This window comes from Ornithodoros turicata, chromosome 4 (genome assembly GCF_037126465.1).
Source record: "Ornithodoros turicata isolate Travis chromosome 4, ASM3712646v1, whole genome shotgun sequence".
In the NCBI taxonomy this organism is placed as follows: domain Eukaryota; kingdom Metazoa; phylum Arthropoda; class Arachnida; order Ixodida; family Argasidae; genus Ornithodoros; species Ornithodoros turicata.
Genome location: NC_088204.1, coordinates 60,937,031 through 60,959,756, shown reverse-complemented (window position 1 = coordinate 60,959,756; position 22,726 = coordinate 60,937,031). Strand labels below are relative to the sequence as shown.

Sequence of the window (22,726 nt, the reverse complement as noted above, 5' to 3'; positions counted from 1 at the left end):
GTTGCAAAAACAAAAATAAAGAACATCATTTGGTTGTAACATAGGTTTACTCAAAGTTTGAGGTAACCCGTTACAAGTAACTCGTTACTGTAACTCAGTTCCTTTTTTTGGTAACTTGTAACTTAACTTGGTACTTTTGTGCCGTGGTAACTTTCAGAGGAACTCGTTCCTTTTTCAGGTAACTTTGCCAAAGTAACTTAAGTTAAGTTCCAAGTTACTTTTAACCTGCTTTTCACTCACGTCCACATATTTTCTTGCTTTTTCTCCGGTTCCTTCATGGCATTTTTTGCCATAAAACGTGATATTCAATCAACAACAGTATTTTGTTCAGGAAGTACGAACCTCTGCGATTGAAATGAAGCTGAACCATTGTGCGCCCACAGGGAGTAAGATGTAAAGCGTTCGAATAGACCTCTACCAGAGAAACGTCATCATGACATTGGTAGACAGACTGAAACCGAAACAAATCGGAAGGAGAGGGCTGGGTTACACAAACGCGTACTTGTTCGCTGCCTCCCATTGAAACAAAAGTAGGACAGAGGGTCGCGTCTCTTTAAGGGACCATATCTTAATCCCCTCAAGACCGTGGCTTTCGGGTGCGACTTGTTCACCTCTAGCTTCGGACGTAGTTCAATTCTACCAAATTTTGGCACTGTCGAACACTATGACGTCATTTGTTTACAAACAGGGAGAGGTATATTGTTGGACAACGAAAACGATCTATGCGTGTTGCACTCCTCCGCAGGCAACTCAAGGTCTAACTCAACTGCTCACGCGCGCTGCACCCACGTAATGCTATTTTGTGTCTGAAGTAACTTCGGAAATAACCCGTTAAGTAACTCAGTAACTTCGAGTTACATTTCAGGCTGAAGAACTTCGTTAGTAACTTAGTTACATTTTGCACACGGTAACTTAACTTGTAACGAGTTCTTTTTGACGGGTAACTTCTCAGTCTATGGGTTTACTGCAAATGGGGAGGAATAGTAAATATATAGAGAGCCTGAAGTTTTCTGGAAATATTCTGTTCTAAATTTGGGGAGTAAAAATCTGGTAAATAAACCTGTGCACTAAATTCATGCAAATTTGGGGAGAAATCAGGCTCAGTTACTCAAACTAATCAAAGAAATGATCTGTTCCAAAGCGCTGAAGAAGGTTGGCTATTTGAGGAGGACATAAAAATTTGCTACACCTGAAATTAGGTTACTTCCATGCAAAACGCTATAGAGGCAACCTTCAATTTGGGGAAGAATCGGGTAAAACCCTAAAACTTCAGGCTCTACATATATACTACGAGAGCTAGTAGGTGTACAATGTGTAATGTGGTGTGTGTCATGTTTATGTGTGATGGGGCTGTGAGTGTAGCCTTGGCACGGCCCCTCTCCCATTTCCTGAGCTTTAAAAGTCTATCTACGCACCAAGGTTCTCTGTTCTTGTCTGCACTTCGAGACATGCGGCGAAAGTATGTTACTCGTTAATACGTAGTTTGTTGCACGCTGCGTGTGCGGTTGTCAGTACGTGACTGCTAAACTCATCGGCTGAAGCTAATCATGGTAGAGCACGCTGAAGACAAGACTGGCACTGTCTGTGTCAGTGCTTGTCTCCAGTGCATTCTACCACGATCAATGGAATAAATATATCAGCATAATCATAAAATAAAACTTCTTTGGCATTCCAGACCCAGCATGCAAATGAGATTCAGCGACGTGGTGCAACCATTGCCTTGTCTTATGCAGCGTCTTACTTGGGCGAAAATCTACCCGAGAAGTTGCCGAGCCTCTGGGAGATAGCCTTTGAGGCCCTCAGACAAAATGGGAAACATGTTGCAGGGGAAAACACAAGTAAGTTCAAAAGTGCTCCACACGCACATTTGCGCCATCGAGGTGTAGTACTGTCCTTCTCTCAGTTTCCATTCTATTTGTAAAAAATTTTGCAGCAGCAGTAAACCTCTGTTAGTCTGTTTTTTGTTTAATTTCGTGTTAGTGTCACGAAGCAACTGTGGCTACCAGCAGCGTCTAGACGTGGACAGATGGAGAGAGAACAGCAGAAAGAAGTGAGGGGGGGGGGGGGGGTAGTATGGTATGCATCTGGAGCCTTCTTCAGGGAAAACTGTGCTGACATTTATCTGGAAAGTCTGCCAGAAAACCCATGGAAAACCTGAGACAGCACTGCCAGTGCGGGGATTCGAACCGGCTTCACCTCCCTTACAGTCTTGGCCAGAGGTGAAGAAATTGCAATGAAATCCGCATATAACGATATTGACGGTAATCACGAATTGCGTCGTTATACGGGGTACATCGTTAGATGAGTGTTGACCTAAATAGCACATTCCCGAAGAGTCACGCGCCACCCAGCGTGTAGCAAAAGAAACAGAAACAGATGCTAAAAAAACCGCTAAGCTGTGTGACATTGCATTAGCTTGGGAAAACAGCAGCTAGAACTCGTGGAGGGAACCAGGGAACATATCAGGGCAACATGACACGTCGCCATTTCGCAAGCCGGCTTCATCTAACGCCCGCGTGCTTTAGGAGAAGCTCGCTTTAGAACACTGTCGCGCGGGCTGAAAGCACGTGCCAGGACTCTTGAATCATCTCGCAAATTTGAGCAGCATTGGCGAAATACGGATACACAAAGGCGTTACCTCCGACCTCTTTCACTCACGGTATTGGAAAACGAACCGTCGCTGTCTATTTTCTTGCCTCAATTTTTATTTTGGTTTAATTCTTTTGATGCGAATTTTGGATTAGTATACGAACTTTTTTCCACTACCCCGTGAGAATTGTATCATGGAGATTCTACTGTATCTTGTCATGGCTTTTTTTACCACGAGGTTACGTGCACAGGACAGCGTCCAACATCGTTATACGAGTACTCGGAACTGCGGTGTCCATTGCTGTACGCAGGTCGTTTCCCCATAGAAACAGTGTATATTTTTACAGTAAAATCATAAACCATCGATTTATAAGGGATATTGTTATACAGTACAGTATATCGTTATACTATACAGTACAGAATACATTAGAATCTCGATGATACGAATCTCACGGGGTCGCGGAAAAAATTTGTATCAAACGAATTAAACCAAAATAAAAATTGAGGCAAGAGAATAGACAGTGACTGTTCATTTTCCGTTACTGTCAATGAAAGAGGTCGGTTGTAACGCTTTTATGTCTCCGTTTTTGGCCAATGCTGCCCAAATACGCGAGATGATTCAAAAGACGTAGCACGTGCTTTTCACCCGCGAGTCGCGCGACGGTGGTCTAAAGTGAGCTTCTCCTAAAGCAAGCAGGTGTTAGGTGAAGCCGACTTGCGGAATGGTGACACGTAATGTTGCCACAAGTTGTTCTGATATGTTCTCTCCACGTGTTCTGGGGTTGTGGTCGCTGTTTTTCGCCACAGCGATGTCACACGCTTCGCGGTTTATTGTTGCAAGGGGGTAAAAAGGTCAAAACAGAGATAAGGTGATAAGGTTCCGGGCCGTTCAGTCCCTTTGATCTTATCTCCACCACCACCACCACCACCAAAAGGAAAGTCATTGCTTGCATTGCGCTACATGATGTAAGGGAGTTCGTGGTGAGAATCGGCCTCCTTTTTCGAAAGACGCAGCAGCATGACTCGCACACTCTCGCGTCACGGGGGAACGACCTCTGTCGCACCCTTGGCTGATTCGTATCATCCGTAAAGGCAAGATAACGCTTTCGTATCATCCGAACTGTAATACATGGGAAGAATAGGCATTCTGGCGGGGACCGGAAAAGAATTCGTATCATCCCGAAATTCGTATAATCCGTGATTGTATCATCGAGATTCTACTGTATGAGATATTGTTATCCGCGGGTTTTACTGTACTTTCATTGTGTAATGCATTGCTGTTATCCATTACTCTTTTCAGAAGTAATGCACTATGCTCATTAACTTTTTGTGGTTAGTAATGCATTGCTAATGCGCGTACTTTCATTAAGTAATATCATTACTCTGTGATTATGTTCCCCCAGAAGTGCCTCATAAGGGCCTGCATTATAGGCAGCCGTCATCCGAATATTACTAACTTCGATGCATCTGAATTTGTGCAGATTTATTGCAGCGCAATAAATCTGGTAGCTGGTGCGCAGTGCAAGACAAAACCAGCCAATCACATGTTGCTGTCATTTGTTACAAGTGTGGAGGATTTCTTTCTGTGTTTGTGTGTGCATGCTCTGTTGACCGAAAAGCATTGGATGACGATTGGAGTTTTAATGGCGCATAGGCAACTAAGGTCAGAAAAGTGTTAGAGGATAACAAGGGTGATAACTTCCTGTGGACACGTGTTGGCTTGGTGTAAAACTAGGGCCCTCAGTTTCCAGGTTCTATTTTTCGTGAAAATGTGGGGGTAAATATCTGGTTGAAAATGAGGACCTGCTAAACCTGGTATAATGGGATGATAGACTGAGAAGTGATGGACGTACTTTCGTGTGAAAAAAAAACAGAAATACTTTTTTTGTGTTGAAATCAAGTGAAAGAATATTTATTAAGAGGCAGGCTGATAATTGTCTGTATCACCACTAAGGCTTGCTCTGACTTCCATTTACAAAAAGAATAAGTTGCGTGTTGTGCAAAGCATCACCCATCGAAGAGTGTCGAGCGCTGCAGGCACCATAACTCTGAAACACTCATTTCAACGGCACAGCTACCTGAACAGTGCAAGTTCAGCATTTGAAAGCACTCACCAGATAACATCACACCTGCTCTGTTTACAAGGGTGGTGTTATCCGGTGAGTGCACTAATACGTGGCATGATCGATAAGGCCCTTGGTTTTCTGCTGCGGCAAATTCAAAATTCTGCGGCACTGATTTGTAAGTTCCGCGATTTTTCGCGGCAAGGAGCCAGTGGCTGCTTGAAGCGGGAAACACTATTTTCTTGGTTAATGTGGGTACAAAATGTATTTTATAAACTTCAGCATTACATGATACCTTGTGATCTCCTCTGACAGCGAGTGCTGTTGTCAGCTACAATCATTTTATACCTGCTAAAAGATATTTCAGCGTCTGCAAAAAAAAATACTTGATCGAAATAGATGCTAGATTCTGAGCAAACACCCTAATTCGGTTTCAAAGCTCAATTATTGTATTTGCTCGCATCATTTGCGCACTTTTTCTCCCTAAAAATAGTAAGATTTATGGGTGAGCAATTTGTGCGGGAACGTTCGTTACGGTATTCAAACGACGCAAAATTTTAAAATTTTAGTATGCGGGTCATATAGGCTCTCTGTACGGCCGATACTGTCGTTTTCACTGCATTGCGCAAGCGCAAAAGAAGAACCCAAGTACCGCGCAACTGCCGGCGGTCTGGAGGCAAAACGGCGGCCCACTACCGCTCATATACCGGTGAAATACGTCGAGACGCTGCTGGAAGACGCCACTAGTCCGCTCTTGGGAACCGAAAGCACGCTATGTTCGCAAACTTGTCATGTTATGCTGTAAGGTTTGCGGAAAGAATTGCTGGGTCCATTGTTTCTTTCCGTGTTCCGTAGTTCGAGTGACAGTATTGTCCATTGCGTCAGCGGACCATCACTCAAAGGTGCGCGCAAATCAGACAAAATCACCGCAATATAACTTCAGTAGCACAGTTGGCGTTGCGAAAGGTAATCACCATGGTCGCTGAGACTCGCGTGCCAGATATCCGCGCACGAAAACACGGTTGCGCATATTACGGGATTTTTTGGTTTCGTGTCCTAAAAAAAATATGCGATGCGCAAATTATCCGATGGTGCAAAATACGCGAGAAAATATGTAGAAGGGTCCCTGTAACTTGGAGCAGTTGGGAACGCGCTCTTATCTAATGTTATTTCACGTGAGCGTGCAATACTTCTCCTGCGACGCTGAACGTCGTAGTAATGGCGCATTCCATTGGCAGAGCTGAGTCAAATTTTTGCCCCAGGAAGGGACAAAAACTGTTCCATTGGCAGAATCGTGTCAGACGCTGAATGTTTCATTGGCGGAGCAAGAGCAAAACGTTTGCTCGAAAGAGCAATAATTTTTTACCCACGAGACCAAAGCTAACCCGGGAAAGCATGGGCTCACGCACTATCTGCATCGCGTGCTTTGTACGTCGAACTATTGTTAGCATTCCATTGATGAAGCAAATCCGCGTCACCGTGCCGGGAGCATGCACTCAAACCCCACCCAGCGCGGGGCAAAATCTGCTCGCCCAATGGAATACGCCATAGCTGTCGACGTCGTACCAGTTGCGTCCGCCGATTCAATCAGATTTCTGCGGAATTCTACGTAAACGCCACAATATTTCGAGCAAAATAAGCGATTCCGTGAAATTCCGTGCCAAACGAAGGATTACGCGATGGATTCCAGATTCCGTGAAATTTTGAGGAATCACAGAAAACCCATGGCCTTAATGATCGACCTTACTGTAGAGCATGAAGTTTTAAGGTTTTACCCGATTCTTCCCCGAATTTGCACCCCGAATTGAAGATTGCCTCTTTAGGGTGAAACCCGATTTTTACCCGGCAAATTGCCCTCACTGGGATGTCCGTAGGAATGCACTAACTTACTTGTTTGGCAGAAAAATGCAGTTACATCACCGTTTGTACCAAACCGCTACAGTTAGTCTGAATAACTGAACCCGATTTCTCCCCGAATTTAGCGTACTGGAAGTTTTTTCACCCGAATTTGCATGAATTTAGTGCACATGTTTATTTACCCGATTTTTACCCCCCGAATGTAGGAAAAAATATTTCCCGAAAACTTCAGGCTCTACTGATATGCCATATCGACCTTCACGTGAGTTCGTAGCAGGGCCCGAAATCGCGCCTCACCAGATGATTGTGATCGTGAATTTCGAATGCCCGAAACGCTGGGCTATGCCTGACGCTGAACAATGGCACCAGTAGATGGAACTCTTTTCGACACCATCCCCATGAACTATGTAAAGGTTGCCTTGTCCACGTCTTCGTAAATTGTCAGCTTGAGCTTGTCTTTTCCGTGTGGTGCTGGCTCCTGAGGCGACAGCATCAAGGATGCTGTACTTGGATTTCAGAATCGTAGACAGCGTATCTGCTGGAATGCCGTACCTTGCAGCAACATCCTTCTTCTTTTCGCCGCTACTCACGGCGTTGGTGATTCCCACCTTCGCATCCATTGAAAGAGTCTTCCGTTTGCGCACGTGACCAGAGTCTGCAAGCGCCATAATGTCACAATGTGGAAGTCGCCACACAAAAAGAAAGAATGCACGTAGCGAAGACGGGAAGAGGGAAGAGGCCTGCAAAATGGGGAAGGGGAAGCAGGGCAGAGCGTGTTGGCGCAGTCCCCTTGCCTTCTTTCCTTTTGGCCTTGGGCAAATCGGGGCTCCGCACAAAACGTTCGCAGAACAAAAGGTATGCTCTTGTTCTCAATTCTCCACACGGGATGCTTCATAACGTGGAGAGCTTGGGTCAAATGCCTTCGTTATACACAAAGCCCCTAGCTTTGTGCGGCGGAAAATAAAATTTTCTGCGAAGTGGGACTTTACATCTCTGTGGTCTTCTGCGGGCAATAGAAAACAATAAAAAAACGAAGTTTCAGCATTCTCCCACGATCACACAAACGAACAGAAGTATATAAGCGAATCTAAGTTTACCGTAAGAGATACTTACACAGGGTTTGTGCAGATAAACGAAAAGGGGATATGCACATGCAACTCATGTCTATGGAACTGACAAACTTCTAGTGGTGTATGACGGCGCATTGATGAGTGCGAAAGCTATAGAAAAATAGTTAACCTACAATGACAAACTAACCGAGACTAACCTAATTTGATGTAAAGTGACACTCCAGTAAGCTTGAGGTGAAGCCAACTTGCAGAGTGGTAACACCAAGCCAAGGAATGCCTATAATTCTATAATACACCGAATATTCCACAAAAAAGACTGACGATTCTGCAGGAAACTGTATTCCATGAGACATAGCCAATTCCGTGAAATTTCGCAGAATCGCGGAAATCTAGGTGCTCTGCTCTAGATAAACAGGTCACCTGAATAGATTGCGTTGTACCGAAGCTAAACAACACGGCTGTCAGGAAACTGGTTACAGGAAAAAAGTTACTTGGAGAAATTCGTTGCATGGAGACTTCATTAAATCGAGGTTTAACTCTGGCACCCGAATCTCTCATCCATATGGGTTGGCCATTCAGGTGAACTTTGACCAACTCGTAGTGTTCTTATAGACCATGAGGGTCTTGTACGGCCTGTCCTGTCCACTTGGTCTGTCTACTTTTCTTTGTGTGTTTCTTCTTCGAGAAACAAACTCTCTCCATATACTCCTCTTTGTGTAAAAAATTGCGCACAGTGGAGTCCGGAAAACTGCAGCATGGCAGGCGATGCTTACCTCCGCATCTGTAATGACCGTTCGTCTTCTGATTCCTTGTTTTTGTTGTCTTGCATGAGGTTGTCAGTGACATCTTGTGCACCTTAGTGCTTACACGTTCTCGTCTAAGTTGCGTCTGCTCGCGCACTGCTGTTTTCCTGTTAATACGACTTGCAGTGCCTGTTGAAAGTTAACGCCTCCTCTCTCTGCCAAGCGCCGTTGTTATAAATGAGAATACCCCGGACGGGCAAGGGAAAATTTTGCACACTTTCACTCATCATTGCCAAAACAAAGTCGTTGTTGTTGTTGTTGCTCGTTTAAAGTAAGGACTGCTTGTAGTGATTGTAAAAATTATTAATCTCTGGAAACATGCTTGTCCAGTTGACTCAACAGCAAGAAACCAGGATGAATTGTCTCAGCAGCTTGTGACAGGACTTCAACTTTTGGAAGTAGTTGGTCCGAATTTGCACCTGCAGCTCCATTCCAAGGTACAAATTAAAAACTTTTTCGTGCTGTTTTAGAAAGTGGAGTGACGAATATGGTTGCTGTCACATCAGCTATGTATGCTCTATCCTTGGAAGAAATTCCTTGGAACAGTCGCATACGTGTCACACATAGAGCTTTTGTGTTTTGGGGTTTTACTTTTGTTTTTAAATCGAGGGAGGAAGGGCAAAAATCGAGTGTTATTTTAGGAGCAGGAAAGTTAGGTAAAATTGGACGATATTGGGTGGAACAACAGATTTTCAGCTGTAATTAAGATTCAAGAATTTGTTTCTCACACATCAGATGAACATCAAGTGCCAGTATTGGCATGTTTGTTTGAAGTTCGTTATTTATTTAATTTTTTTTTTTTTTGGGGGGGGGGGTTATTTCAAGTGAGGATGATTCAAACCTGGGGGGAGGGATAAGATGGGTTTTACTGGGTCTGACACCAAAATTACAAGGCTCTAACATACTGCATTTACCACCAACAAATGGGAATATCTCTCTCTGAATGCACTGCATTTTCTGGCTGCACTTTGTGTGTTTCAGGTAGCAGAAGTGCTCCCAGCATTGTGCGTAACACTGGACCACAGTCACACAGCGGTACGCCACATGGCTGCTCGTTGTCTGGGCATGCTGAGCAAAGTGTTAACTGTCCCCACTATGACTCTCATCCTTGGGGAGGTGCTAGGCAGGATCGGGGCTTCGCATGCAGATACTCAACGTCAAGGTGCCATCGAAGCCATTGCCTGTATCCATAACATTGGGTTTTTCTCTCTGATCAACAACAGTCGAACTCCTTTACAACGAAACTAGGGAATCAACGAAATAAATTTGTTATAGAGGATGTGCATCATATTCACGTTGTATAAAATTGCAGCCTTATGTAGGGACTAAGTCGGTTCACTGTACTACGAAAATTACTGTTGAATGACCATTTGGTGGTTTCCTAAAACACAGCTTGTTACTCTCTAGACGCCATAGTTTAGTGTTCCATACGTATTTCTGCGTGACTTCAAAAAGCAGCTGCTCATTCGGAAAAGCGAAATATTAATTAGAGTTGTTGAACATTTTCTCAGTAAGAATTTACAAGTAACTGAGTTAACTCTAGGGTTCTGGGTTTTTGGATTTATCCAAAAAATGTACACCAGTAGAATTTTAAGCAATTCAGATTTATCCGAAAAACTCCGCATTTCTGGGCCCAGTAATCGATAACTGAGCAAGAAAAGTGATACCTTGCTGACTGGTTGGATCGTTTCCATTGGTGTCGAGATTACCTCGCATCACAGGTTGCCAACCCCTGCGACAAGGAAGGGTGGAAAGACTGAAGGAAATCTGTCAAACCGCATCCACCGCACAGCTGTCTTTCGCGAAGCATCCGTGTAATGCACTAATCTCCATCCTTGCCTAGAGCTAATTTGCCATTGGAGTCACTGAATAGGTTACCTTATATTTAGTGGCACTATTTGACATAAGGGCATTTTAATGTCATTTCAGCCATTTCTCAGGTATGCTTGGAAAACATCAAGTGCCTATGGTTTTTCTTTCTCTCCTTCTCTCGCCTGTATTTTCAAATGGACAACTTTTGTGTATTGAAGACATACATTTTGTTGACTATTACTAGAGCCTGAAGTTTTAGGGTTTAGGGATCCTTCCCCGAATTTGCACCCCGAATTGAAGGTTGCCACTTTAGAATAAAACCCGATTTTTACCTGGCAAATTGCCCTCACTGAAACATCTGTAGGAACGCACAATAGCTTGTTTGCAAGAAAAACACAATTACAACCCCGTTTGCAGCAAACCAGTACAACTTGTTTGAGTAATAGAGCCCGGTTTCTCCCTGAATTTTGCATAGTGGAAGTATTCCTACCCGAATTTGCATGAATTTAAAGCACATGTTTATTTCCCCGATTTTCCCCCCCGAATTTGGAAAAAAATATTTCCCGAAAACTTCAGGCTCTAATTACCATTTGCAACCACCTCAGTTTCCAGGGTGTCTACCAACCTGCAAAACCGGGAATTATCGGAGAATTTTGATGCATCTCGAAAACTCGCGATTGTCAGGGAATTTGTCAAAATGCAGCTGACGTCTGGGAAAATCTCACACATTTGCGACGACTATATGTATCAAATCAGTGATTGAGTGGCCACGCCACAGCAACGTTGCCTGCAAGTAGCTGTTAGCCAATACGACAAGCTCAGAGGCAGGAAAGTAAGGCTGCCTCACTAATATTCAATAAATGATTTGTTTTATGAGGGATCTGTATGAAAATGTAGCAGGAGGCACCAAGCTAACTTTTCGTTTTGGTCAGGGAACTGCCTCGAAATAGTCGGTGAAAACCTGGAAAAGTCAGGGAATTTGGAGGCGTCGATTTGGTAGACACCCCTGGTTTCACACGCTAAGATATTTCACATGCTGAGGGTTAAGCCCCTTTTTTTTTCAATTTATTGACACCCAACACCCCCTGTAGAGGGCGTCACATGGGTGGAGTGGGTATAACAGGCATAAGAAACAACAATATATACAGTAGCCTGCTAAGAACAACATAGACACAATGCAAAAACATGAGATACAATATGATGGTAGATATTGTAGGTTACTGAGCCCTTGTTACATTACTAGCCCTTGACTCGTAAATGCCAGGTGTGATTGATAACCTTGGGCTGGACCTGGTGCCTTACATAGTGTTTCTAGTGGTTCCCATGCTTGGAAGAATGAGCGACAACAACGAAGCCGTCCGCCTCCTGGCCACCCACTGTTTTGCAGCCCTCGTGCGCCTCATGCCTCTCGACGTAAGTGTTTTTATCCGCTGATTCAACTCGCTGATGGAAACTGACCTGCGCAACATTCAATGTAGGTTGTTTAAAACCAACTTTTTTTTTCTCCTTCAGGGCGGCATACATGAGCCGTTGAATTTACCTGCACACTTGGAAGCAAAACGCATCGAGGAGAAACACTTTCTGGAGCAGCTCATGAACGCCAAACACGCCGACAACTTCCAGCTTTCTATCCCGATCAGTGCTCAACTTCGCTCATATCAGCAGGTGCAGACCCCCTTTGAATGTGCACTTGGAGCACAGTGTATTGCTTGAATTGCCTTAATTTCCAACCATTAACATGCACCAACCAAAAATTGCACTGGCATATAACTAGGGCCTGACCTTTTCGGGTTTTATTTTTGGCCAAATTCGGGGGGTAAATATCGGGTGATATTTTTCATTTGAAAATTCGGGTGTATTCGGGTTAAATCCCGTTACGGCATATTCTGTCGTCAGGAATTCGGGTGTATTCAGGTGATTTTTTTTTGTTTAATAAAAATTTGTCTTAACATGGAACTAATGTGTAGCAATGTTATCAAACTTTATTTTAATGCACGCTTACGAGTGTGCCACGTGACCCGGATGTTTTCGGGTAGATTCGGGTTAAACCCGAACTTTACAGATTTCGTTCGGGGGGTAAGTATCGGGCGGATACGGGTTTAACCCTAAAAAGTCAGGCCCTACATATAACACGTGCAAGCTCAGCTAATCTGTGGTTATGTTCAGAAAACGAAGAATCGTCGCGTTGGGATGAATGATTACGTGATAATGCTTTACACAGTGTTAATACAATAAGCACCGTGTTTAACATCCGTCAGGGAAGTCGACATGTTTAAGTGTAACTTGTACCTCACTGTGCCAAGCTGCTCGTTTCTCGCTGTCCCTGACAAACCCTCTAACCTATGGATCAGAACTTGCTGCCGCGACAACAAATACAGCGTGTGACGTGCAGGAGGGGCCTGGAGGTCAAACTCTGCGGTATGCTATGTGCATTATGGGCTAGAAATTACGGTAAATGAATTGATGTGATCTACATTGGATCATAAATGGTGCGTGCAGGATCTCACGTGGTAATTAATGAGTCTGTGGTAAAAGCGCTTGTGATGCTGTATACCAAACTGACACCCAGATCGGCACTAAAGCACAAAGATTTCTCAATGTGGAGTCAATGCTGTTAGGTGCATTATTTTCTCCTGCACTTGTTGCACCCGGTGTGAGAGACCTGCACTTTGCATTCTTTTTTGCTTGTTTTCTCCTGCACCTTCGTATTCGTTTCACAGTGCAACTTGCTCCTGCACCAAACTGCTCTGCACCAAATCCGCAAACCGCTGCACCATCTGTAGAGTAAGTGCAAGGGGGCAGGGCAGTACTAGCAGACGACACACATGGCAACGTGGCTGTGGAACGTGCGCGCATATTAGATTCTTGATGAAAATGGGAAAGCTGTTGTCAAGGAGGAGGTTGAGAAGGAGGATCCCGGTAGTTAGTGCAGTTTCACCTTGTGTGTAGCCTTTTTCTGCTATTTTATAGTCTTCAGTAAGCAGTGAATATTCAAACATTGCTCGGATTAATCAGATCGACCAGGCATGATGGCAAGCAAAACATGTGCTTCTGTTAGCATAGTGCTGTGCAGTGCTTTCATGATATATGTAGTGGAACCATTTGCCAAGCGCTACGACTGCAGTTGCTGCCTCTTCCGAATCTGTATTAAGGATCCAAAGCACCACAACTGCAGTACGTGCTGCCATAGCGACCGCAAACAACCGTGAACAGCGTACAAGCTACGTGGGAAGTGAAGCCCAACGACGCCCAATAGGAGACTACACAGCAGACAGCACTTGCACCCTCGCATTGTTTTCAGGCCTAGGGGTGACTGCACCTGTCAGAACCTTTCTGTCATTTCTGTTGCATGCCCTTGGTGAAAAAGATAAAATGGGGCAGCACCTTTTTTTTTTATGAAAATAATGCACCTGCTGTTACATTGACACCAACACAAAAGGAACGGGATTCATGAGTCGTTCGTTATTTATGAACAAGAGAAACTGCAACGTACACTTTCCCTCTCCCTCTCAATAAGGCTGACAACGTGGAGCGGCCTCCCATTGGTGTCCTCAAACGATTAGTCCAATAATCACGGCATATCCTTTGAGGAAACCAATCTGAGGCCTGTCTGCATTGCCGTACTCCTTGAAAAGAAGAGCTTAAAGGGACCAACAAGAGACCCTCAAAACATGGGGATGCCTATGTAATGCATTCCTGCAAGAATAACGGAGATAAATGTTAATGAAAAACAACAGCAAAAAAAAAAAAAAAAAAAAAGAGGGACTGCTGCGACCTGATTGTTGCTGATGAGACGGAGAAGCTAGTTGCGACGTTACAAGCAAATGACCTCCATTGCAGGTGATCTACCTTTGTGCAATCTTGGAGTGAGCAAATGGTGCATGTGATTTCAGGCCACTTGCAGGGTGGAAGGGGTTATCAGTAGGGGTGTGCGAATATTCGAATTCTCGAACTCGAATCGAATATCAAACGCTCGAACTATTCGATTCGCGAATCGAATATCCAATATTCGATTTTTCGAATATTCGACTATTCCACGAATATGTGCGATACAACCCGAAAGTGGGCTTCACCTGTAGCTTCCGTGCATGAGGTGAAGCCTCCTTTACGAAATTGCCCTTGCTGCAGGACCAACACAGGCTGGACGGTGTTTAGTTCAAGATAACGTTATCCAAAGTTAGTTTTGTAGACATCGTCTGCGGAAGGGGCGGCGCACCTCCCATATGCAGTTTAGCGGTGCCGACGAGGGACTTTGATTTGATGTCTGTGAGGTTGCCTTTAAAAAATTAGGACTCTTGAATAATCACTACAGCCCACGAACAAGAAGGGTGCCTTAAAGATGTCCTTTATGTCTAAAATTTCAGTAGTGCAACTTCCTAGTAGTGCAAAGAAACTAAAAGGTGTTCATGGCAAAGCTCAGGCAGGATGCCAATTCATTTGTTTCACAAATGGCCTGTGGTTGTCTGAAACAATTACAGTCTCATCCGTATAACATGCTACTGCCTGACATAAAATTTTGAAGTCAAGGTAACCACTCCAGTACTCCAGTAAGTGAAGGCTCACCTGAAAAGCAGGAAGCACTATCATGTAAAATTAAAGAGTAGGGGCTGTAAACAGAAGAATTGCATGTCCCTTTTGTGACAGTTAATGCCAGAAAAATTACATTAAAGCCATAAGCTACAAAATGGAAACTTTTAGTGCGAAAGTCACATGTTGTAAATTTTGCACGAATATTCAATATTCGATTCGGTATTCGGAATTTTTTCCCTCATTCGATTCGATATTCGATTCGACTTAAAATATTCGGATTTGCACACCCCTAGTTATCAGGCATCCACTTGACGCCTTTTTGAGCACGAACTCTGCCTTCGTTGAACGTGACATGGCAAAAATTGCATACATTTCAGATAAAGATCCTCCTTGAGAGCTATTCTCTGCCGAGAACTTGTTTTTTTTTTTTTTTTTTTTTCGGGAATCTCTTTATGGTCACCTTAAATTGTGGTTTCGTTCACTCGTAAATCAAGCACAATGGAGTACACGCAGTAACCGGTTATTGACACAAGCTTTCATCCAGTGAACTGCATTTCACCTGATGGAATGCAGTCCACTGCATGAAAACTTCACTGCATGTACTTCATTGTGTTCGTTCATCTTGGACCCTGACTATCCATTGGAACTACCTCCGATGTAGCCAGACAGACAAACAGATGCGTCTCATTTCTATTGTGTTAGTCTGCTTTCTTTTTTCTTTCCTTTCTTTTTTTTTTTTTTGAGGCGACCATTCTTGGAAATTGAATTGCACAGTGACAAGGCACTGTTCAGTCAAAATATTTTACGCTTTCACTCCCGATATTCTGGGTGATCAATTAAGCAGGACTTCCAGAGATGTGAGTTTGCAGCTTGTTTGATGTTGCCACTGTGTTGTTGTTGATCTCTTTGTATTTCCCGTATGCAGGAAGGTGTGAACTGGCTGGCATTCCTCAACAAGTACAAATTGCATGGAATTCTGTGTGACGACATGGGCTTGGGAAAGACGTTGCAGTCCATCTGTATCTTGGCACAGGATCATTTTCTCAGGGAACAAGCTTATAAGGTTAAACTCTTTTTGGTACCTCTTTTCTTAATGTTGCTGCCCGAAAAGTGCTGTTTATGCATCAGCACTTGTGTTTTTGGGGTTGACCTGTTTTCTGAAAATGGGGGGCAAAAATAATTTTTCATTGTGCCCGTAAAAATTTTAGTAGAATTTTACCTGCAACCATATTACAGTCGAGCCCATTTATAACGATGTTGACAGAAACAAGTATCGTTATGCATGAACTTCCATGAGGTTGCCTGTCGGGATTACGTCAACAGAATAGGTAGATCGGTAAGTTTGACATTGCTGAACATGCTCATTTGTTGAGAGCATGAAAGCATTCTATCTAGCTCTAGATTGGCACAGCATTGTGCCATAAAATACATAAGCAACATGAAACGACATAACAGCTGATGCTACGTGCGGCTCCGCACATCTGAAAATCAGCGGCTTCATCCATTGTTCGTCATCCAGTGCCGTAGTCAATATTGTTTCCTCCGTCAGAACTGTGTTGTCCATTAGAATGCATGTTGTCCACGGGTAAATCGTCGACACATGTTTGAGTGGCGACTCGCAATTGTCTTCCAATTGAAGTTATTATTGTATCCTAGATCGTAATCTGTGTGCTTTACTGTGTTCTGAAAATTACCAACTTCTTGTTGGAACTGAAAAATAGGGTAAAATCGGGCGATATCGGACGGAAGAGCTGATTTTAAGGCGATAATTTAAAGAAAAGTATGTCTAGCATCTCAGATGAATATGAGGTGCAGACTGGCCATGCTGAACGCATAGTGCCTAGCACTCTCCTCTGTTCCATGCCTTTATTGGTGGCTGAATTTGCATTTTGAAAGTGTTTCACCATCTAAAACATTGGGCTCTATATGTCCTGTTGAGTGGGAGCTGTCAGTTGATTCCTGACTCGTGTCGGCGTCACCAAAGCTCTGGTGAAAAATATTGAGTCCCCCTAACACTTGAGAATGTCGACTGTGTATGGGGCACATCCTTCCCCATTGCACTATTTACAATCAAACCGCGTCTGTTGTCAGAGTGTCATAAACACCTACCAGTTTCTCGGGTTTCCGAGCACTGCACAACTTTCCCACTGCTTGTGAGAAACCTGCTAAACAGCCTCACAGGTTTTATGTTAGGTGTACGACTTACTAGATTATAGCGACCATGTCATGGGGACCCCTTCCCAGCGTCGCATTTGGAGGCTAGCGGTGGCGCTTCTCATTGGCTCGTTTATTGCTTCCTCAATTTCTACAGTATTCTGTAGTTGAGCTTATCTTCATCTTTTTGTACAAGCGGTGGTTGTCCCGCGAGACTTGCCTCCTTCTCAAGTTGATTAACATCATCATGCTACGCGTTTTCATAGGAGTTGTTACTGCCGTCTGCTACGGTAGTCGTACGTCCACTTCTGCGCGTTCAAAATTAAAATTTCCATAATCCAATCGTGATGTAGACCTCGCGGGCGGATGAGTAACGCCCCTGCGGATCGTGCGGACAGGCTCCTCATTGGGTTTGCCGATTATGACATAGTCGCTATAATCTAGTAGTTCGTGGTTAGATGCACCAGGATATGTAGGGTAAAAGTGGGTGACATCAGGTAGAAGATTAAAGATGGTGCTTTTCACGTTTTGTATTAACATGAGCCGCATAGCGGCTGTGCCAGATGTGCAGTGCATAGTGTTCTCCCGTGTACTGTGTATTGGCTGAATTTACACTTTGGCAAGCGTGTTTTTGGATCTCATCCACCAGCCCGCCCGCGTCTTCTGATTCTTTAGCGGCTTTTCTGGCTTTACCTAAAGTATTTAACCCTTAAACACGAGGCTCTCTACATATTTGGCTGCCTCTTATGTGTGTAATAGACAAGCCTCTTATATGCTAGTGCTTTATTTCAGGAGAGTGGCCAGCCAGACTCAAAGCCACTGCCTTCGCTGGTCATCTGCCCGCCGACCCTGACTGGACACTGGGTCTATGAAGTAGAGAAGTTTGTCAGCTCAAAGTATCTCAACCCACTTCACTACACCGGACCACCTACAGAGCGGATGAAGTAAGTGCATTTTTGCATTTTGCAACGATTGAGCCTTATAACTGTGCGAATAGTAAAAATTTGGAATATCAAATCGAATAATGACTTCAAGCAACCCGGTTTACTGCAATGTGCACATACAGCAAGTACACATTTTCATAGTCATAGATGTAGGAAAGCATCAACTTTGAAAGGATGCGGAAAAGGTTGACACTCCAGTAAGACAATTTACACTGTTACAGTTTCAGGTGTACCCTACTGATTGTAAAGTTCCTCAAGGGCAGACAATGTAGTTGATGCAGTGACCGCCACAGACAGGGGCTTTACACGTTATGGACTGACTCTAACTCATGTACCATGCGTATGTGGTACATGGCTTAGAGTCAGTACAGCATAATGTGCAGCAACATCTTGAGCTCGATGATGGATGCAAGAAGGTTGCACGTCAGACACAAAAAGTTATGGTTTGCTCGTGGCATCCACATATCACCCTTGGTGCTATCACATTGTTGAGTTGGCTTAACCAGCCCTTAGGCAGGCAAACCATGACAGGTGGCTAATTGTAAGCAGGCTCAGTGGCAGAAGGTTAAGGCAGGTTCAGCCTTGAACCTCCGCTTTCCGCGATGCTAAAGGGATGCGCATTGAGTGTTAGCATTCAAGCTATCTTTTGTGTCAATGCTGTTGCTCTCTCACGTGACAGCGGTTATCTCCGCTGTCACATAATGTAATGGCTGGAGCACCTCCCGTCGTGTTCACAAATGCCGCTTTTAAGAAACTCACTCGAGATACTGAGGTGTAGTTCAGATTGGTCTTGCAGTGCAGACGCAGTAGTTTGCTGGTGTCTGGAGAATTGGATGCAGCTCCCATGTCATAGTGGTTAAGACGATCACTTTCCATGCCGAGACTGGGAAGTGACATGAGTTCGAATCCTATCACCGGCTGTGCTGTCTGAGGTTTTCCCTGGGTTTTCCCGAAGACTTTCCAGACGAATGTCGGCACAGTTCCCCCTGAAGCCTGCCCCGGATGCACACTAACCGCCCTGTCCCCCACTCCTTCATCCTATCCTCTCTCCATCTCTCCACATCTGTATGCCGCTCATAGCCACAGTTGCTTCGCGGCGCTAACGCGGAATTTAAAGAAAAAAAAGAACTGGATGCCAAGCATTTCAGCCGTCACAGTCTATTTGCCAGTTAAGTACCGTATGTGCACGATTGCAAGACGAGTTTTTTTCCAAAACACGGTGCCCCTAAAAGGGGGGTCGTCTTGCAATTGGAACCATGCCTTCTGCCAGACAAGGGAGAGAGTGCAAATGCCAGACAAAAGGAAGAGAATGAAAGGCGAGGAGGAGAGCCCACGTGACTTACTTCTCCCTCACTTGTCAGCTGTGCCTCGTGTATTTCGGTGCTAGTTGCGTTTGCATGTGCGTTTCGTGATAGCCTCCTTGCGTGTTTTCTACTCTGCCGAATTCAAGTGGAAGGTGATCGAAGCAACTGAAACCACGAACAACAACGTTCAAGTTGGGCAGTGTTTCCGAGGCAAACGTACAAAGATGGCTTGGGCAACAGAAAGAAATCTTCTACTGTTCCAGCATGAGGAAAACCCTTGGTGAGCCAAAGAGTGGACGGCAAGCTAACACGAGAAGGACCTAACCCCTACCGGACGTCTGAAGTGTGCCTCTCTGCGCCAAGTAGGATTTTTACGCGTGGAGGGCAATCCCCGAGAACATCATAGTGTACACGTTCAAGAAATACAGCATCCCGAACGCGATGGATGGGACTGAAGACGACTTGCTGTGGGACGACTCAGACAAGAAGAACAGTGGTGATTCTGACATAGATGAAAGTCGACTGCTCTTAATAAAGTATGTTAGGTGGCAATTTTTGTCATTATTTTTTTTTTCTGCCTATTTTTGCGATTATTTTTAGGGGAGTTGTCTTGCATTCAAGCAAATACGGTACTCCCTCCCATGCGGTGCCTTTGCCTTCACCATCTGGGGTGGGCTCTGCGCAATGCACACACAGCCCCCGGTGTGCATGTCATTGGACTATCCAGACACTGACTCATTGCTTAGGTGGACTCGCTGTTGGGCACGTTGGTGACTATACATGAAGATCCAAAACACAGCGCGAGAAGACACGACGGAAGAAGAGAGGACAGGACAGGCGCTGACTCCTACGAACAGTTTAATAACACAAAAACCAGTACGCAGGCGCACAGCCGCCAACTGAGTCACCCCACCTTGGTCCAAAAGCGCAGACGCTCAGACAGACACAATCACTACCGCCGCGACAACATCCTCCTCTCCCCCGATAACAAAGACACAGAAGTTTGGCTCACACACCTACCGCCTCTATCCCCGATAAAAAACGCTTCAGATAACTCCCGCGCACCCTTATCTCTGCTCCTAGATAGCACGATAGTCTGACTAAATAGCGGAGTACACTTACATTTGGTAACATGCATAGGCAAATGACGCGTGTCCGCACTAGACAAAGACCTTTCATGCTCTCGGGCCCTGTCGTTAACACACCGGCCAGTCTGGCCAATGTACACCCTATCGCATGTGAGTGGGATCTCGTAAACTACCCCCACCGCACAGCTAACGTACTGGTGCTGATGGCTCTTGCCACAAGAGACTTTAGGCTTACTACGATCAACTTTCGAACAAAGGCCCGAGAGCTTGCAAGGTGCCGAAAATACCATAGGTACACCGTACCTATTAGCCACTCTTTTCAAATTGTGCGATACTCTGTGCACGTACGGAACAACTATACATCTAGTAGAACCCCTCGCCACTTCCCCCCTAGGTTTCCGCACCTTTCCTTTAACTTTTGGAGAAGGCCTTCGGCTACACTCGCCAACAGCCTTGTGGGGAATCCAGCAGCACCCAACCTGTCAACCTGGGCCGTGAAACTCTCCAACAAAACGTGCTCACAAGACTTATTTAAAGCGGATTCCAAGCAGAGCAAAGCAATAGCGCGCTTCACAGTCTTAGATTGGGCTGAGTCAAAAGGCATCAGGTCCTTCTTTGCCCTCGGGTGGAAGGCCCAACACAAGCGCTTCTCCCCAACACGGATATTAAGGTCCAGGAACTGTATACGCCCATTCGCCTGTAGCTCTGACGTGAACGACAACCCTTTCCCTCCACAGTGAAATTGCTGTAACACACCACTAACAATATTCTCATAGCAATCATCAGCGCGCCGCCCCACAACAACCAGGAAATCGTCAACGTACCGACAAATTCTAAGCACAGACCCATCATCCAGAACAGATCTTACCCCTCTATCCACCGCGGACAGAAAAATGTCACACAAAACCGGCGCAACACACGACCCGATGCAAATACCCCGACGCTGCAAAAACAGCCTATCCTCATGCTGCACTACCGTCGCCCCCAAATAGAACTCCAAAAGAGTCATGAAATTATCACGGCAAGCCCAGAAGCATTCTGAAAGGCGATCACACCATTCACCTCAACGCAGTCCCTGACAGCACAAAACAGTTCCTGGTGAGGCACAGAATAGAATAAATCCACCACGTCCACGGAGAACAGATATCCCACTGATGTCAATCCCTCCAGCAAGCCGATGACCTCACCAGAACTCCTCACCACGAAGGGGTCCCCCAAGTCAAGCTCCCGCAATGCTTAACGTGGTGGATTTATTCTATTCTGTGCCTCACCAGGAACTGTTTTGTGCTGTCAGGGACTGCATTGAGGTGAATGGTGTGATCGCCTTTCAGAATGCTTCTGGGCTTGCCGTGATAATTTCATGTCTCTTTTTTAGTTCTATTTGGGGGCGACGGTAGTGCAGCATGAGGATAGGCTGTTTTTGCAGCGTCGGGGTTTTTGCATCGGGTCGTGTGTTGCGCCGGTTTTGTGTGACATTTTCTGTCCGCGGTGGATAGAGGGGTAAGATCTGTTCTGGATGATGGGTCTGTGCTTAGAATTTGTCGGTACGTTGACGATTTCCTGGTTGTTGTGGGGCGGCTCGCTGATGATTGCTATGAGAATATTGTTAGTGGTGTGTTACAGCAATTTCACTGTGGAGGGAAAGGGTTGTCGTTCACGTCAGAGCTACAGGCGAATGGGCGTATACAGTTCCTGGACCTTAATATCTGTGTTGGGGAGAAGCGCTTGTGTTGGGCCTTCCACCCGAGGGCAAAGAAGGACCTGATGCCTTTTGACTCGGCCCAATCTAAGACTGTGAAGCGCGCTATTGCTTTGCTCTGCTTGGAATCCGCTTTAAAGAAGTCTTGTGAGCACGTTTTGTTGGAGAGTTTCACGGCCCAGGTTGACAGGTTGGGTGCTGCTGGATTCCCCACAAGGGTGTTGGCGAGTGTAGCCGAAGGCCTTCTCCAAAAGGTTAAAGGAAAGGTGCGGAAACCTAGGGGGGAAGTGGCGAGGGGTTCTACTAGATGTATGGTTGTTCCGTACGTGCACAGAGTATCGCACAATTTGAAAAGAGTGGCTAATAGGTACGGTGTACCTATGGTATTTTCGGCACCTTGCAAGCTCTCGGGCCTTTGTTCGAAAGTTGATCGTAGTAAGCCTAAAGTCTCTTGTGGCAAGAGCCATCAGCACCAGTACGTTAGCTGTGCAGTGGGGGTAGTTTATGAGATCCCACTCACATGCGATAGGGTGTACGTTGGCCAGACTGGCCGGTGTGTTAACGACAGGGCCCGAGAGCATGAAAGGTCTTTGTCTAGTGCGGACACGCGTCATTTGCCTATGCATGTTACCAAATGTAAGTGTACTCCGCTATTTAGTCAGATTGTCGTGCTATCTAGGAGCAGAGATAAGGGTGCGCGGGAGTTATCTGAAGCGTTTTTTATCGGGGATAGAGGCGGTAGGTGTGTGAGCCAAACTTCTGTGTCTTTGTTATCGGGGGAGAGGAGGATGTTGTCGCGGCGGTAGTGATTGT

At 45.1% G+C, this 22,726-nt stretch overlaps 1 protein-coding gene across 1 annotated transcript in view; it reads left to right on the top strand.

Annotated features, from left to right (window-relative positions):
- Positions 1-22,726, top strand: part of LOC135391647 (TATA-binding protein-associated factor 172-like) — an 84,227-nt gene that overhangs the window by 42,733 nt on the left and 18,768 nt on the right. The window contains exons 22-28 of the mRNA XM_064621973.1: positions 1,676-1,838; positions 8,713-8,819; positions 9,364-9,565; positions 11,459-11,607; positions 11,707-11,859; positions 15,650-15,787; positions 17,671-17,822. Coding sequence (XP_064478043.1) covers positions 1,676-1,838; positions 8,713-8,819; positions 9,364-9,565; positions 11,459-11,607; positions 11,707-11,859; positions 15,650-15,787; positions 17,671-17,822 — 1,064 coding nt within the window. The remainder of the gene's footprint in view (positions 1-1,675; positions 1,839-8,712; positions 8,820-9,363; positions 9,566-11,458; positions 11,608-11,706; positions 11,860-15,649; positions 15,788-17,670; positions 17,823-22,726) is intronic.